The 17,079-nt window shown below is 37.9% G+C and overlaps 1 protein-coding gene across 2 annotated transcripts in view; it reads left to right on the top strand.

Annotated features, from left to right (window-relative positions):
• Positions 1-17,079, top strand: part of LOC121320634 (Nance-Horan syndrome protein-like) — a 134,238-nt gene that overhangs the window by 104,453 nt on the left and 12,706 nt on the right. For both annotated transcript variants that reach the window (XM_041259142.1, XM_041259141.1), the window contains exons 2-3: positions 13,194-13,346; positions 15,986-16,122. In XM_041259142.1, coding sequence (XP_041115076.1) covers positions 13,194-13,346; positions 15,986-16,122 — 290 coding nt within the window. The remainder of the gene's footprint in view (positions 1-13,193; positions 13,347-15,985; positions 16,123-17,079) is intronic.

Here is a 17,079-nt window from a genome sequence, read left to right as displayed (position 1 = left end):
CCCCAGTGAAGAACAGAACTTTAAGGGATTGCTGCTTAATTGTTTTGTCATTTTAATCACAGTTCAAAACCCCCTTTCCTAGCAATCCTATCGTCATGCAGGGTCAAAGGGTAAGCAGGGATAAAAAAGATTCACCACTCACAAGTGAAAAAAACACACACAGGTGAATTTGGATGAACTTTGGGTGAGAGGTCACAAGTTCAGTGCACACAATCTGTCCAACTTCAACACTAAAGATAACCCAAGTGCTACAGCCGATTGTATGCAGGCTGTGTTTACATCAAACAAAGTGCAGTGATTACTAAAACATACCAGCTGTATTATTTTAGTATCTTATCTATTGTGGAAATGAATATTACATTTGTGTCATTCTTCAGTTTTTTAAATAATGTCTTGCCTTTTGCCTTTTAAATAACATGGATTAGCTGTTGTAAAGTATTTGCTTTTATTAGGTCTGATGTTAGCTGCATTGCATATAACCTTGTTTGCGTTTCTCATCTGAAGGCCTGTATTTAAACAGAAATGAAATTACTGCTAGTCTCAGTTACTCTGCAGCTTGACAAGGCTAGGCTCAAGATTGAGCAGACTGAGCCACTCTCCAGTCGATCTTCCTGTATTTGCTTTACCATGGCAAATGGCACCATAATGTTGCAGTTTGTGCGCTTGAAATTTAAAAAAATAATAAAAAAAAAAAAAAAAAAAAAAAAAAAATCTAAGGACGGAATGGACTTTAATCAGTAAAAAAAGAAAAACAGACCTAAACAACACAATAATTATTTCAGCTGCCAAACAGCAATGTGTGGAGTTTATTATTTTCTCCCAATTTGGAGTATTCAATTGTTATTTAGGCTCAGCTCACCGCTACTGACCTGTGCTTGGGAGTGGTGAAGATAAACACATGATGTCCTCTGAAGCGTGTTCTGTCAGCTGACTGCTTCTTTTCACCCTGCAGCCACCTCAGAGCTACAGCATTGGATAACAACACAGTTCTGGGTAGCTTACAGGCAAGCCTGCAGGTGCCTGGACAGACTACAGGGGTTGCTGGTGTGTGGTGAGCTGAGGACACCCTGGCTGACCTAAGCCCTGCCCCCCTGGATGGTGCTTGGCCAATTGTGTGCTGCCCTCAGGGAGCTCCTGTCCATGGTTGGCAGTGGAACAGCCTGGACTTGAGCTGGTAATGTTCAGGCTATAGGGTGCATCCTGCAATCCACGTGGAGTGCCTTTACCGGATGTGCCACTTGGGGGCCCCTGAAGTCAGAGCTTTTTCATATTACAAAGGATAAATCCTCATTGGCACTTCACCTTGAGTTGAAATGCTTAAAAAAAATAAAATAAAAAAAAAGCATGATTGCGTATTTTACTGCCGTAGACAAAAATATGGCAAAAAGTATTTTGAGGTCCATGGACTGTAAAATAAATCCAAATGAAGATTTAGAAAAAGAAGATCTGTACTGTAAGATGGTCTTTAACTATCATACAACATGTACTACATTAACAGATCTTGCTGCAGTGCTCTTGAAATCCTGACCTAGATTTCTTTGCCCTAACACTATTGACTGCTAATGACTCCTGCATCTCTAATAGAAACAGGGTAGTGGCAGGCATGTTTGCTTGCATTATCCTGCCCTCAGTGCGCTCCTGGTATCAGGATAATGCCGACACAGTTGTGCAGTGCATAGCTCAGTGAGACATCACTAGATATTACAGAAACATTTGTGCAGCCGATGTGGGTGCTGGTGCAGGTGTGTGTTTGGGGCTAGTTTGCTTGTTGTTTTAGCGCTTTGCAAGGCTGGCCATGTCACACAATCTCTTTAGTCTGCTGCAAGCTTGTCTAATTTCATGGGACAAGACTGTCATGAATAAGTCACAGTGGCTGTGCTGGTAATAGCTTCTATCACTCCATTATGTAGGTAATGCTTCACTAGGGTGTCATTTTTTAATGAAGAGGGTGAGATATCCTCTCAAGGGGACTACTTCCTAATGCAATTTAGCTGTTATGATAACATATAATCTTTTTTGGTGTTACAGTATAAGGATTCTAACATGTTTTAATTTAGCTGTTCTACTATACCGTACTATTGCGCTGATGGCCCTCCAACAGGTATGTAGTGGAGGTGTCCATACGTTCGGCATGTATTTCCAACTTTATAGACTTACATATTATTGGAGGACCACTTGTCCACTTGAAACTTGGTTAGGACGTTCTTTAGCACATGTTATTGAGAGTGTCAGAATCTGGAGGTATACTGTAAGGCCTGTCAGTCTATCTTTAGTATGTGTGCCACACTTACATATGTATGGATACCAGTCATGGTGATTTACTTTTTCATTACTATTATTAGTTCTAGTTGTATTTACAGGCATTGTGGGGATGTATATGTTCCTGCTAGCATACTTGTTGATCATAGATTTTTTATTCTAGTGGGTCCTGCACCATGTTAACATTTTCAATGTTTCAGCACTAGTATAAAACGGTTCACAAGGATGATTTAAGGAACTTGGAGTCCGTACAGTCTTACGATAGTTTTTTTTACAACTGGTTTGTTTTCATTTTATGAATAACAGCTTCCATTTCACCCTGGGGAAAGACATACTTGATAGATAGAGATTGTTGTGATGTCTCTCTTCATTAAAAATATAAACAAGAAGGAGAAGAAAATAGTTCATGATGAAAAGATCATGTTGGCAAAAAGACACCAACATGATTTCTGTGCTTGTGTCACACTGGCAAATGATAGAAAGTTTGATGTTTGGTGTCTGCACCAGGGAAACGGCTAAAGACAACCACTGGTAAACACTTTACTCCTAACTTTTTTAAAAATGCTTATGCTGTGTTCTCAATTAATCCTTAGAATTATAAACTGCCATAGTCTTCTATCTTCTGAATTTTGTTCCACCTTAGCCTACTCTGTGTAACTCAATGGTAATTGATAAGTAATAGGAATGCCATTATTTTGTTGAGTGGAAGCCCCTTCATTTTGTATGATTAACAAGCACTTCTCCTGTTTCTGGACTAGTTTTATTGCCTGAGGCAATCCCTTACTATAATATGGGACTGACCTGGAACTTTACAGCCTCAGTTGTTATACAGGCAATTCAGGCCTGGGTGTACTGGTAGGTGTCCAAAGTAACTTTTAAGGTTGATTACTTTATGGGTTTCTTCCTAGTGAGCTAGAGAGGCCAAGCTGGTGAGGGTCAGTGGTTGTTAAGTGTGTATCCATGGTGACGCCTTCGGGTGTAGCAGAGCTGGGTACAGTGGGACCCGATAACTTACTTCTGGCAGTCGTTGAATCAGCAAGTATATTCAACTAGATTTGGTTACTTACCCTTTCAACATGGATAATTTTGCTTCTAAATGTCACTGACAACACAGTTGTGTCTTGAAAGATGCCCCATGTTTTGTTATCTTTACACTTTAACGGTACATATCTGTACTGGTCTAGTGTGCTATCTGCTATTGGCCCATGGCTGGTTTGAAAGGATATACAGTACATTAGCACAGATGTGATGGCTATGTACATAAACCTTTTCACTTTTCAAGTTTTAACAATTTTTGTCCATTGTTACAAATAAATAAATAAATAAATAAAGTCATTAATTACAGCTAATATTTTAATTAACGTTGATTTGGAGCACAATTGTATATTAGTTATTTAATACTGTATGGCTTTTACCTTAGTATTAAGACAATTTACTAACATGCTGTTTAATGTCAAATCAATACAATTTAACAAGTAGCTTTTTATTAATTGCCGGCAGCACTTAGTAGTTTCTATTTTTCACATAACCAACTTGGCAACCTGACAGCAGTCAATGATAATGTTAAAGCCAGACCCCTGGTTAATACTGTGGTGTAGCACTTAACTTAATAGAAGCTATTTCCGATTTGCAGATTACCTCAGCAGCCCCAGGGTGTCCTGCTAGATCTGGTTGTATAGGTATGGGCACGATGGTGCTGACTTGTACTGTATGTAATTATACTATAGAAGTGTCCAACTGTAGTGGTCTGGACAATACACGGCAGTGGCAAATACTGCTTATTACCATACCATTAAAAAAACAAAAAAAAAAATGGTAGGCCTGTGTTGATTTTAAATATTGAGCAAACATTTGCTGCAGTGCAAAGTTTGCAACATTTGATTTTCCTAAAATGGAATTCAAGAAATGTGTTCACAAAACTTCCATTCCATTCAGGGATTTGATTCTACTTTTTTGACACAGTAAAGCTGCAGCGTCCTGATTATTTAAAATATTACACCTTAAATTATTGCTAAATATCAGTTTATCACCGGAACAAAATTGGAATTTTTTTTTTCTTCTTTAGGTTCCGTGCTGACATACAGTATGACTGTGTCCCTTATCCAGTTAAATTGCTGTTGAGTTAAAACGTGTTAAATTCATGACAATATGGCCTGGTCCCAATTCATTCGCCAAATGAAGGGTGATGGGGTGGGGCTTTCAAAAACTCTCTGAGATAGAGAACAACTGAAAACAATTAAACAGCTTATTCCATTGATTTTTGCAGCAGGAGGACTAGATATTTTCTTATGGCATTAGCCAGATCCCCCTTGATGAGCGCTAAAGAGTTGGAAGTAATGATGGCGTCTTTTCCGAGCCATCCTTAAGAAACCTGCCCCTGGAGACCAAGGGGTATCGGGAATCCTGCAGCAAATTACCCCTTAATTACCACTTATATTCTAGACTGTGCCTCAGTTAGTGACAGTGCAGTATCTGGCTTCTCCCATATGGCCAGCACAGATCCCATAGACACAACCAGGATGCTTAGCTGTGCACGTCGACCAGCAGGACAAGGGAGAGATGGGCAACTCTCAGCTTAAACTGCAGCCAAACAGTGGGAGGAGAAGGAAGCACAGAGGTATGACATCTTCAGCAGCAGAAGCAAGAAAACCCCCTACAGTAGGAGGCTAATGAACAGAATATTGGGAAAGAAAAATGCACCAGCAGCCATGTATGTATATTATAGAGCTGTTAAATGAACTGCTAACAGAGAGGTGTGTGCTTGTTACCTGATGTCAGCTGTTAACTGAAAGGTATTTTTAGGTTTGGCTTTGTAAGGCAAGGTGATCTGAAAGTCCCCTCAAAACTTAGAGCTCTATTTTAATGATATATGGTACAATGCTGTAAGCATGACGTGTTTGTGGAAAAAGGCATGCCGTAGTAATTCTATAAATTGCATGTTCCAAGAAGTAGCATGGGAAAGTAATATATTTATATCAACATGGTTATTTTCTGAGCAATGAAAAGTGGTGAAACAAGCTGGAAAGCTGGAGGTCCCAACATACTGTTTTCATACCATTGCTTTGTGATGTGAAACAGGACCCATTTGCAGAAAATTTGCTGACTGCTTTATGTGTTAAATCGTGCAAGTTCTGAGCCGTTTTCATTAACACAGTCTCATTTGTATTAACAGCAAGGGGTGGGGGTATATTTGCATTTAGCTGGGTAACTTTTGTTTGCATGTTTAAGGTGATGGTTTTTGACAGCTGATGTGTGAATTAAATTTGCAGTATTGCTTGTAAAGTTCTGGAGGGAAGGTTTACTGTGTGTGTTGAATCGCTGGTTGTTCCAGATTCCAGTGAAAGCTAATCCTTGGCTTCTTCGTTTCTTAGGAAAACAGAAAGCTTACTGTTTATGCCAAAATACTGGTCCATAATGCCAGAGCTCATGTTGAAGAAGCTGTAACTTCATCATCTGCAAGCACACTGTGCTCGGAACTGTCTTAATGTTGAGGCAGGGGATTGAGTGTCTTGTTTGTTTAATCTTGGTGGAGGGAGCTCTGGTGAATGCTTGTTTTGAGGCATTATTTTGAATTAGAGTAATTTTTCTGACCCCACACTAACCCATGTTAAAAATATCAATGAATAATCATGACGACAAAAACAGTATTTTGGGGGATTTCGTTTTTTGTTATTGCGATACACTGTAGCAGCGCTTGTTCTGTATAACCACATACTGCTGAATTTAGTGTCAGAAGTGTCTGTATCTCTTAGGGTCATTCTGGTAAGCTTGTATCAAGTGGGGTAGAGCGTTTCTCAGCTAAAATAACCTGCAGTGAAAGTAAACAAACAAAGGTCAACAAAGCATGTTTTCTTACACCAAAGACTGTACAACAGAAGAACCAAGGAAGCAAGCTGATTTACATACTTTTATTATTAGTATATGTTTTAGTTTCTAATTTAAATCGAGTTTCGTTCATAATTTACATAAAAATGTATACAAACATTTACCTGAATTATTTTTGTTACCCCCAAACATATTCACAAAGTAATGACAAAGTTTTAAAGCTAAGACACAATTCTTACAAAACCAGCAAAAAAATTTTCTGCCTGGCCTTTTGTGTGTGTAATCTATTGTTTTCTGAGATACATATGTAAAGATCCGCACTGCATTTACTGTGGCTCAGGTCACTCCATGTTCCTGAAAACACTAAAACATTAATCCTTTCACCTTTACCAGGAAGATAGTAGGGTTGTATTGAATGAAAGGGGCAGGATGACTTTAGAAGTCTTTACAGCAGGAGGGACCAGGTTCTTCTAGACCAGTAAATAACAATACTTACCAAACCCTCTTTTGATAGACCCTTAAAGGTGTGGCCATATATATGTAAGTGACTTAATCCTAACCTATAGTATACTAGCAATTGCTATTATTCAAACAAATTGACCTTCTCTTATTGTTGTGCTTTAGCATCACTGCCTGTGCTTTACCATGCTTTGATAAGTGATATGGTGTACTGCAGTAACTTTTATAGAGGCTCTTTGAACTGCAATTTGTATCACATGGATTATGATGGCACTCTCAAGAAACACACTATGATTGCGAGCCCCTTTGTATGTCTCACCTCCACCCCTGCACCCCATTTAATATATGGCTGACCTTGTACCTGAAAAACTCAGAACACTTCTCTTTCCTTCAAAGTACAATCCTGTTCAATAATTTGTTTTTATTACTTCCTATGCAGACCCAGCATAAATAGCCCTCAAAAACTGTATCTTTCAAATTAGGCCGGTAATTACGGTTTGATAAAGATCTGGCAATTCAGTGTAAATGAAATTCGAAGGGTTGCTTGGATACAGATGACTTTGGGTTATGGAGGGGAAACGGTGGCACTTTGAATGCTAATGGGCAAATGCTGGTTTAAAATTAAAAAAGAAAAGAACCTAAAAACAATGCACCTTATCTAGACTTCTCCACTGATAATACAGACAATCCAGGACTTGTCTTTGTTTCATTATTCCAAAGTCATGATTAAAGATGCCCACCTTCTGTTAGAATTATATATAAGTGACATGTTCAAATGATCGTACAAGAGTGATATGTCACACCCTGGACACAGAAGGTAGAGATTAGAAGAAACAATAATAACTGAATGTTAATTTTATGAGCCTGCCAGTATACTTTCACTAATACTTACTGCACAATTAATCAGCTCCATAAAATTATTTGAATTACAGAAAGTGCTTTGTTAGCTGCCTGTATCATTTATGTTATTCCTCATTTTAAGGTTTATTTTGCCAGCAGAATTATTCCATCACAGTGAAGGAGTCTCCTGCAGGCTGAAGTGACCTTGAAATCTTGTTTGCTGATCCTAAGCAGATTTTTCTACGTTCTCGTTAATGTCAACTTTGTAGGCTTATCATCTCACGTTAGGTTGTTCGCTGGTCTGAACCCTCAACAATGAGCTCCAAAAGGGTATACAAATTGATGGGAGAAGACCTTCAGTCCTGTGGAGAGGTGAAAAAGCAAGTCGTATTATTGCGCAAAACCTCCTTAAGTTCTGCTACCAGACAATATGGGTGAAATGATTCACTGTGTAATGTTAAATTGAGATGCATCATTACTGTACAAAATATATATTGGGCCATATTCACCAAGTGTTTGATTTTTCTAAAACAAAAATATTGATGTAATAATACTGCAAATAAATGCCTCAGGTGGCTCTGATGTTTTTTTTTTTTTTTACTGTGTCTTTCTGGAGTTTGTAATATTTTTGAGAATGCTGCCTTGCTGAAGGTAATTCAATTTTCACAAATAATTCCTTATTGCTAAGGCTGGCACAATTATTTGGTAAAAATAAATCTGCTGATGTTACAAAACGAGGAAGCAATAACTAAGGTGCAATTAGGAGATCTTACATTAACCTCTTTAGTTATTCATTTGAAGCTTTGTAACTGGGGGAAATGCTTTGTAAATATGGACCATGAGGAGACATAAGTACTAGCATCATTCATTATAATTGTATGTTATTACATATAAAAAAGTTAATCAGGACTATTACATGCACCATCATAAGTACTGTATCATGACTTTTGTGTATAATTATTTTTACAACTTAGTGATTAAGCCCTTTAAAACTAAATCTGCATGTTCTAGTAAAACACAAATAGTGTCTTACTACACTGCCTTTTGGGATTTAAAGATGTAAAAGCATGACTGATCTGAGAAGGGTAACCAAGGATCAATATATCTGGATCTAGATAATCCCTAGCTGAACCCATGCCTACCACTAGTACTGCAAGATCTCTTCTGATTGCTCATAGAAAATATAATTGCACATTGGGATCTAATGTGCAGCTTCGGCATTTGTACCAGAAGCTAAGTTGCAGAGGGTGTCAAGAATATGCAACATTTGTTTCACTGGATAAAGTGGCAAGTCGAAGATATTTTGATGATCATTCTCTACCTGTGACCCATCACCACAAAAAACTAAAGCTTTCCTTTAGTCTGATATCGATGACCCTCATAACAAGCATGTCATTGTAATGGCCCTGTATCAGCCCTGGGTTAATTATCAGGGTGTTGAAAGCTGTTCATCGTAGCAAAAGGGATGAAATGAATGTTACAGAGCTATGCACTCTACCCTTGGGTTCTCATACCTCCATGATGGGATAGGAGTTGTTTTTGAGAATTCTGTCAGCAGGCCTTAGGCTTTCAGAGCTGCGGGTTAAATTTTACTTTCACATGTGTTTGAATTTCCATTTGATAGTGTTTCTGCTTGACTTAATGGTTTAATGTTACCTAGTTAATGCCTTTTTAAAGATAGCATTTTGGGGAATGTGCCAAATGGGATTCAAAATGTCTCTAGGATGTCAGACAGTAGCAATGTATACATTAAGAATATCCCTCACAATCAAGAAAAAAGGAAACATTTCCAAGTTGTGCATGCATGGGTTGTTGAAGGGGTTAGGCTCTTCGTATCAAAAGTCGTGGTGGGATATATTCTCAATTTAACCCTTTGCTAAAGAGAACCTGCAAAAGCTGCATTTCTCTAAGAAATGGTAGATGATAATCACATCAGAAGACATTGCATTGCATTTGGGTATCCTATACATTAATGCAAGATTATGAGGACCCTCAGTATGTGTGCACTGGTTTAAGCCTTAACCTCACTCTGGGTTCTCAGCATTCTTGCCAGTTTTTTCATTATGTATTACAACACTTTGCCATGCTTAGCAAATGGTCTACCACAGTAAACTTCGATTAGGAACCTGTCAGGTGGGTGATGTTTAAAGAGTGATGTTTTAATGCAGTGATGGAGACTAAAATATATGACTTTATATATGACTTTTTAAAAGCGTACTCAAACCTGATGAAAAATACCAATCAATCTTTGAAAAAATTTAATTAAAATATGCTGTAGAATCAAGTTTTTTAATATCAGTTTTGTTTATCTACTTATGCCGAAATTATGTCCAAACATTTTTAAATCAGGTCACAGTGAAATAACCAAAAGGGTCATTTTGCTGCAGAAAAATTAAAATTCTGCACCCGCAGATTGAGTGCCCTTTGGTCATAAGGAACTGGAAAAAGCACTTTTTCAGCTCAGTGTGGGATCAAAGGATTATTCAAGCTCATTACAGACCCAGGCTTACCGGTCTCCAGTTAAAACTGAATTTGCCAGCTAATTTTACAAATCTGTTCGATATCATATGTGCTGAGGCTGCACAGTGCTCTAAGCCCCTTGGGAACGAGAAGGCAGCTCAAACTCTCAAACGCGGTCTTTCTTTCCTTAAGATGCCAGTGAACGCAATTACAGCATGGGGCCAAATTGTTAAGAGCCCTGGCCTTCTAATCAGCAGACCCTGGTTTCGAAGCCCAGCTCAGACACTGGAAACTATAGTGATTGCTCTGCGATGTGACTCCCCATCAACTTCAAGATATAACAATGACATTCTGGGCACAATAGTGGCATCTGAAGCTTGCCTCCTTTGTGTTCTGCTTCCTGGCACATGCCCAGTCAGCATTAGAACCTCTTAGATATTTTTAGTCAGCCGAAATGCATGCCAAGTCTGGATAGCTGAGCAGCCGAGAGACAGAGAGAGAATGTTTTTTTGTTGTTGTTGTAATTCTCTGTTTCTGATTAATTAATTGTTACTAAATCTTCCTTTTCAACAGGGTTAGGGCTACTTCTGATAAGACTCCTAAGAGCCACATTTCTAAAGTGAGGTGGCTTTAGAAATTATACAATTTAATTGCACTCCTGTCTACACAAAATCTTCAGCTTCAGAGGGGATAGAAAATAAAGTGGCACAGGACTATGAAGCTGCACACATACTTGGAAGAGTTGAAACTTAATCATTCACTATTGCTTACAATATCCTTCGCATCTGGATACAGACTCTGCAAATGTAATACTTTGCCCTAACCTTCCTGATAAAGATTACTGGGTAAATAAAGCAGAAGTCACTCCCCCCCCCTCCATTGGCCCTTTGAGTGGATGTTCACCAACATGAAAGGAATGAGTAGAGCTACACTGTGTGAGTTAATCGGAATGCTGTTATATATAGTGTTTTATGTTAAACATGATGTATTTCTGAGGAAGGATATATGATTCTGATCAGGAAAAAGCTGTGCTCCTTTTACATAATGGAAATGTATGTTCAATCCACCGGGACAAAGCAAGCCTGGTCCAGTTTGTTAACTTTTTCCATAAGCTGTATAGGATGCACATGTAGTATGGCTAATTGAATTCACTGCTGCCCTAAAAGACAGCTAGCATAAACAAAAAAACTGATAGCATCTTCTCAACCAGCATCACCATATCAAATCCTCTATATAAACTGGGGCAGGCACCACCAGATCTGGAAAAGCTTTGCAGGATGTTAAACTACTTTTACAGAAGTGCAAAGTTTGATTTGTTTTGTGTGCATTTGTAGTTTGTGGTTTTCATTCATTTTGAAGAGGAGTATTGCTATCCCATAAAAAAATGCTATAGCAACAAGGGAAAACACTGTTGTTTCCTTTAATGTACTATAGTAGGTACTGCAGTGTACTATAGGAAACTACGGTGTACTTGTGGATGGTTCTTGATGCCCTATAATAGATGTGTCCTATTACTATGGCATTTCCCATATACAGTAGCACGGTGCTTTTTATATTATCTGTTAACTAAGCATACTTGAATAGCCTCTGAGTTCCCCTGTTCCCTTCTTTGTGTCCGAGCTGCTGGGGTGCAGTGACTGGTTCTTTTGGGGTTCCACTAATGGCTGGCTTCCAAAAGGGGGTTGACCTTGAGGTTGAGGTTGTGCTCACTTAGTTACAGAAATGACACAGCCATTGGACCTGAACCTAATCCTCTGCACCTCTGTGAGGCAGGCATCTGCGCTTAGTGACATCTTGTGAATTCCCCAACTTGGTTCATCTTATTTACACTATAGTGGTGTTTTCTTACTCACTGACTTACGTATAGCTCTAATTGTGTATATACAGCTAAATCAGGGATTATATATATATATATATATATATATATATATATATATATATATATATATATATATATATATATATATATATATATATATATATATATATATTGGTTTTAGGTCAACCCATATTTTAAATATTAAATATCCATAGGGAAGTGGTACACTAGCTCAGTGCAATCCCTACACATAAATATTTTCACAAATAGCATTTTTATCTTCCGAAAACACACATTGAATGCCATTGAATATCTGTTCTAATGTCAACAAGCTTGTGTGACAGTATAACCAGGATGTATTACACAATGGGACTTGGCAGTTCTGCGTTACAGTACTTTCAAATATAATCAAAATTGAATGCACATCATCCGATGCAGAATATTATTGCTTGATATTAAACTTCAAGTATGGGTGCTGACAAAGGAAAACAATCCCATTCCTAAAACCCCATATGCCATTTTTTTATGTTTGCAGTGCTGGCAGCATGCTTATTAAGTGTAATTACTTGTGGTTTTATCATAATTTGATCATGTATTCAGGGAGTATTATGTTCTGTTGTATCCCTACAGTACCAGGCAATAATATTATGAAAGGTGGATTATGATAGACAAATTTATCAACGGCGACATCTGTCCATCAGTTTTAATTATACAGACACGGACCAACTGTGAACAGGTTTTCAATTACAACGTTGACCTGATGAAAGAGGGGGGATTAGTCTGGGCGGAATTTAGCTCCTGTTTTATATAAGCTGTGCCCCCTACAGCACTGCTTCCTCTTAACACTGTGTTATGTCAGTTGTTCAGCTCTGGATCAGAGATAAAATACTGCCCCCTCTGCTCTTGCAGCAGATTAATTACCTTGGTCCACGTCCAAACACCGACTAGGCCCAAGCATGCTTAGCTACTGAGATGTGCTGCAGTTCCAGTGTTAAGTGATTGCAAAATCATTCTCAAAAACAATTGCACTAGTACTTCATTAATTAAAATGTACTGAAATAGGTCATTGTATAATTTAAAACCAATGCATGCATACTTTGCTGTCTGTTTTACAATATAAACAGATTTTACCTGAATAATTGAATGGATACCTCAGTTGGAAATACAGCTCGCTAATAAATATTCGCGTTTTCTTACATAATACAGTTAAACAACTGATTCATTGAACCATCCCCTCTGGGCTTTTCATGGTAGCCTAGCATAATGTTTAAAGTCTGCTCAACAGTTTTCCCCTTCTTTCTTGAATAAAGAAGTCCAATAGCATGCTTTTTTTTTCTTTTTAAAATAGCGCAGAACTTTTCATTTTAGGTTTGGTTTACCCCCCCGCAAAGGGGTGATTTATTTGACACTTTATTAACTACGGCAAATAAAAGCAGGCAGGTCAAGGAGATCATTAAAACAGACCCCAAAGAAGTGTTCTAAGATGTTAGAAGTGCTGACGGTTCCTCTGTTCCTCTCTCTCTCTCTGCAGCTGTGTCGAACCTGGACGTGGAGAGCAAGCTGACGGTGCACTACCAGGCCCCGTGGTACCAGCAGCGCAATGTCTTCCACCCCTCGAGCCGGCCGCCCTGCGTGGAGGAGCTGCACCAGCATGCCAAGCAGAACCTGCGAGCGCTGCGCCGAGGTGAGACACCGTGCATTCCCTTTCTGAGTGCCTCTTACTGCTAGATCTCAAAAACGCTTTTTGTTTTATGTTTTGTTGTTAAGGGTTTTTTTTTTCTTTATTAAGTTGCCAACTTTGACATAAATAATATATTCTAGGCATGCCAATGTCTTTAGTAAGCGACAGCGCCATTTGGTGAACACCTACTCTGTAGTAGGCATGCAATAGATGGCACCGGATAGAAAGACATTTTGGCTTAATTCTGTGGTAAGTATGTATTATATTTATACATATTGAAACTGCTTTATTTAATTGGTTTAAACAGATGCTGCCAGTGTTTAGATTATTACTGTTCATAACCTTGTTATTCAAAGAGGGGCCCTATAGTAACTATTTGGAATAATATATAAACATGCTACTGTTTACATAAATTCATTTGAACCTGAACATTTCAGTGTCTAAAAGTGAAGAAGGGTTATATATAATATATATAATTACAGTGTTTGTCAGAGGATTATTTGGGTGGTAGAGCTCTTGGTTTTAGTTTACAGATTTTATCTGTACTTTCCTACTCCTTAGATCTGTTTAGGAGATACTTACCTGCATTAGCATGGTATAGTAAGTATATTTACTATCAGATACTGCCACCTAGTGTATAAAGGGACTGAGTCCATATTATATCTCACGACCAAGACAGTTTTTGTCACATTTTTATATTACATTTTTTTCAAATCCATTCACTATCTAATAAGAAGCCTTTTATTTCCACTAGTAACTGACCAGAATGATTATAGTACAGTTACTTTTTAGGAAAAAAATAAGTCAGGAGCCAATCTGGGGTCCAAAACCCAGATCCCTAACCTCACTGCCATTTTTGTTCACTAGCTAGACCCAATGCTTAAGAAATATCAAGGTATGTCGCAACTATATATGTGGTTTCCATTATGTGATCATGTGAGCAACATCTTTTAGGGAGTTGAAACCCTATAAAACCCAACCTGACATTTTGCAGCTGGATGATACACTGCAAATATCGATGTGTTTAAGGATGTGTTTCTATTGGGGGGTGGGGTTTGTAAATAGTTTGGTTCACTGTGTCCAGACCTAGAATTACAAAAACAGCCAGAAATGCAAGTTCATCGGTGGGGGTGGGAGTGTTCTTGTATAGATCTCAGTTCATTGTACAGAATCATCTTTAAACCCGTAAAGCCTCTCACCATTTGCCCAAGATTACTCACAGAAAAATATGAAACCACTTGCTTGAATAAAACTAGGTTCAGTACAGCTGTTTACATACAGTATATTTTCTATCCAATTGTATTCAAATATGTGGGTTGGTTTCTGTGTTCTGAGTGGATTAAGGAGCTGTGATATCCTTTTGTTGTTGTAATTGTCAGTCTTTTATTCAGACTTACTTAACACATATTGATAGTGTAACAATTCAACAGAAGGTGTTAATCTGTGTCCACAAAGTGATAATAAAGGGAATGGCAAATGCATTCCTAGTCTTTGCTAATATAATCAGTCAGATATTTAAACCCCTTTAATGTTCAGAGAAAAAGTATAGGAATATAGAGGGCAGATTCTAGTGGCACAGTCTTTCCACCAGAGATTTCGCTATGGTTCAGTTTGTGAGCTGTAAGCTTGGCAAACACAAGCCGCATCAAGATGGCTATACAAGTACCTACCAAAAAAAAAAGTGTCTCTTTAATGGTGCCATTGCTTGGCATTCTGAGACAGGATTAAAAAACAAAGGTAAGAAAAAAACTTAATTGTATATATTTTATTCAGGTTGTTTTGTCAGGTTTGTCAGGTTGCTCTTGTGTCAAAGTTTCATTTTTGTGTCCTATATGACATTAAGGCAAAACTATCTTATAGTAACCATTAATCTTTGCTGCTTAATTATGAATCTATTAATATCACCATGGCAACATATTCTGTTGATATATAGTCGTAATAGTTTTGAAAAGAAAGTATTTCACAAGTCTGAATTATTGTGTATTACAATCTATTAAAAGGTATCAAATTATTTTAAAAATTACTTAAATACACAAACAAAAATGTTAATATACCAGTAAATCAAAAAATAAAACAATATATCTGGCCTTTACAAGCTGTAAATTTGTGTAATTTCAGTTTAAATTCAAATGCTAAATAAAATAATTTAACAAATGAGTTTAGCTAGGAAATTCAGTTTTTATTACCTAAAAAAAAAGGTTTCAAAAAGTCTGCTATTATTATTGTAAGTTGGACAAGATTTTAGATTTAAATGAAGATAAAAGCATCCCTGTTTTATTTATTTTTTCCATTGATGGAATTAGCTTAACAATTTTAATGGATAGATCTGTTGTGATTTGTGGATCTTGTGAGAGAGTGCTTGTGAATGTAGTGCTCATGAAGGATGAGGGACAAAAACACTGGCTACAGCAGGCAGGTTAAAGAAGAGCTTCTCCTCACAGTTCTAAGAGAGCCCCTCGTTTCTGAACTGAACACTCCCGGTATTCAGTCTTGGGTCTCTCTCAAGCAGGGAATTGAACTGAGTGGTGTTATTGTGACGGATAAGTTGAGACCCTCAGACCTGTGTTGGATTAACACGAAGAGTCTGCTATGATACGCTAGTTGTTTGTTGCCTGGCCTTATTGTGTTAATTCCTTTGGCAGATCAGCAACAGAGACAGCTGGCAAACAGACGAGAGCGGCGGGTGACAATTTCTATCTCAGTGGCGCCCCCGATGCCAACATTCCCCTCACCGCGCACGCTGAGGAGGCGTGAACACAGAATCAGGCACCTACGAACGGTAAGAAGATTTTGCTCTACGTTTTCTGCACCAGCCCCCTAATGCCTCACTAAATGTTCTACGCCCCATGTTAATGACAGTTTACTTTTGTTTATTTTAATTTAACACACTGCATCTGTCAGGAGAGACCAATGAAGGATGTAGAAATTCAGCAAATGCAAAGAAAGGTAATTTTGGGAACCTGTAACTTGTGACCCAGAATACAACAACATTGTATTATAACAGAAAATGTATACCATTTTTTAAATGTTTCAAATATTTTTTCTTTAAAAATCACATCAGTAGATGGGAATTAACTTTTTTCATTTCTTATTTTGGAATAAAAGTATCTTTACAGGTACATAGCTTTCCCACCATCTAGACAGGTGATCGATAGTGAATTGGATCAATACAAGTAATGCAAACAGTTGTATAATGACTTGTCTCTGGAACACTGACCCCCAAGTGGCTTAATGACCTTTAATTGGACACATGCTCTGTCAATTATCAGACAAAGTGTGTTTTCCAGCAGTAAAGTGGTTCATATTGGTCTGACTTTTCATATTTTAAAATTCTATTGGGTTAAGAGGCAGACTGCCTGTATATGAATGTACAGGTGTTTTTATTCTGTTTATCCACTTTACCTCTAGAGTTGTCTGCATGTAATACCTCCCATGTGTCTCCCAGAATCAGGAAACCCGCTCCTTTTTTAAACCAATCCAATCAGTACAGTCATTAATCAAAACTCGAAGCAGATGATAGAAGAGATTTTACACATGTTACTCTTACGGTTCTTGACAAACTACAAAGCCAAAATAAGGTTGGGGGTTAATGTTAGGAAGGCTGCATGAGGTTGTCATGTTTTATGTCTTTGCATGATGCTGACCCATTGACTGTCTAAGGCTGGGTCGAGGTTGGTAACTGCTCTCGTTTTGACCCTGTCCCACAGAGATGTTTAAGAGATTAAATAACTTTACC

This window comes from Polyodon spathula, chromosome 9, assembly GCF_017654505.1.
Source record: "Polyodon spathula isolate WHYD16114869_AA chromosome 9, ASM1765450v1, whole genome shotgun sequence".
Classification (NCBI taxonomy): Eukaryota; Metazoa; Chordata; class Actinopteri; order Acipenseriformes; family Polyodontidae; genus Polyodon; species Polyodon spathula.
The sequence above is the reverse complement of the archived record's forward strand: the minus strand, read 5'-3'. Positions and strand labels throughout refer to the sequence as shown.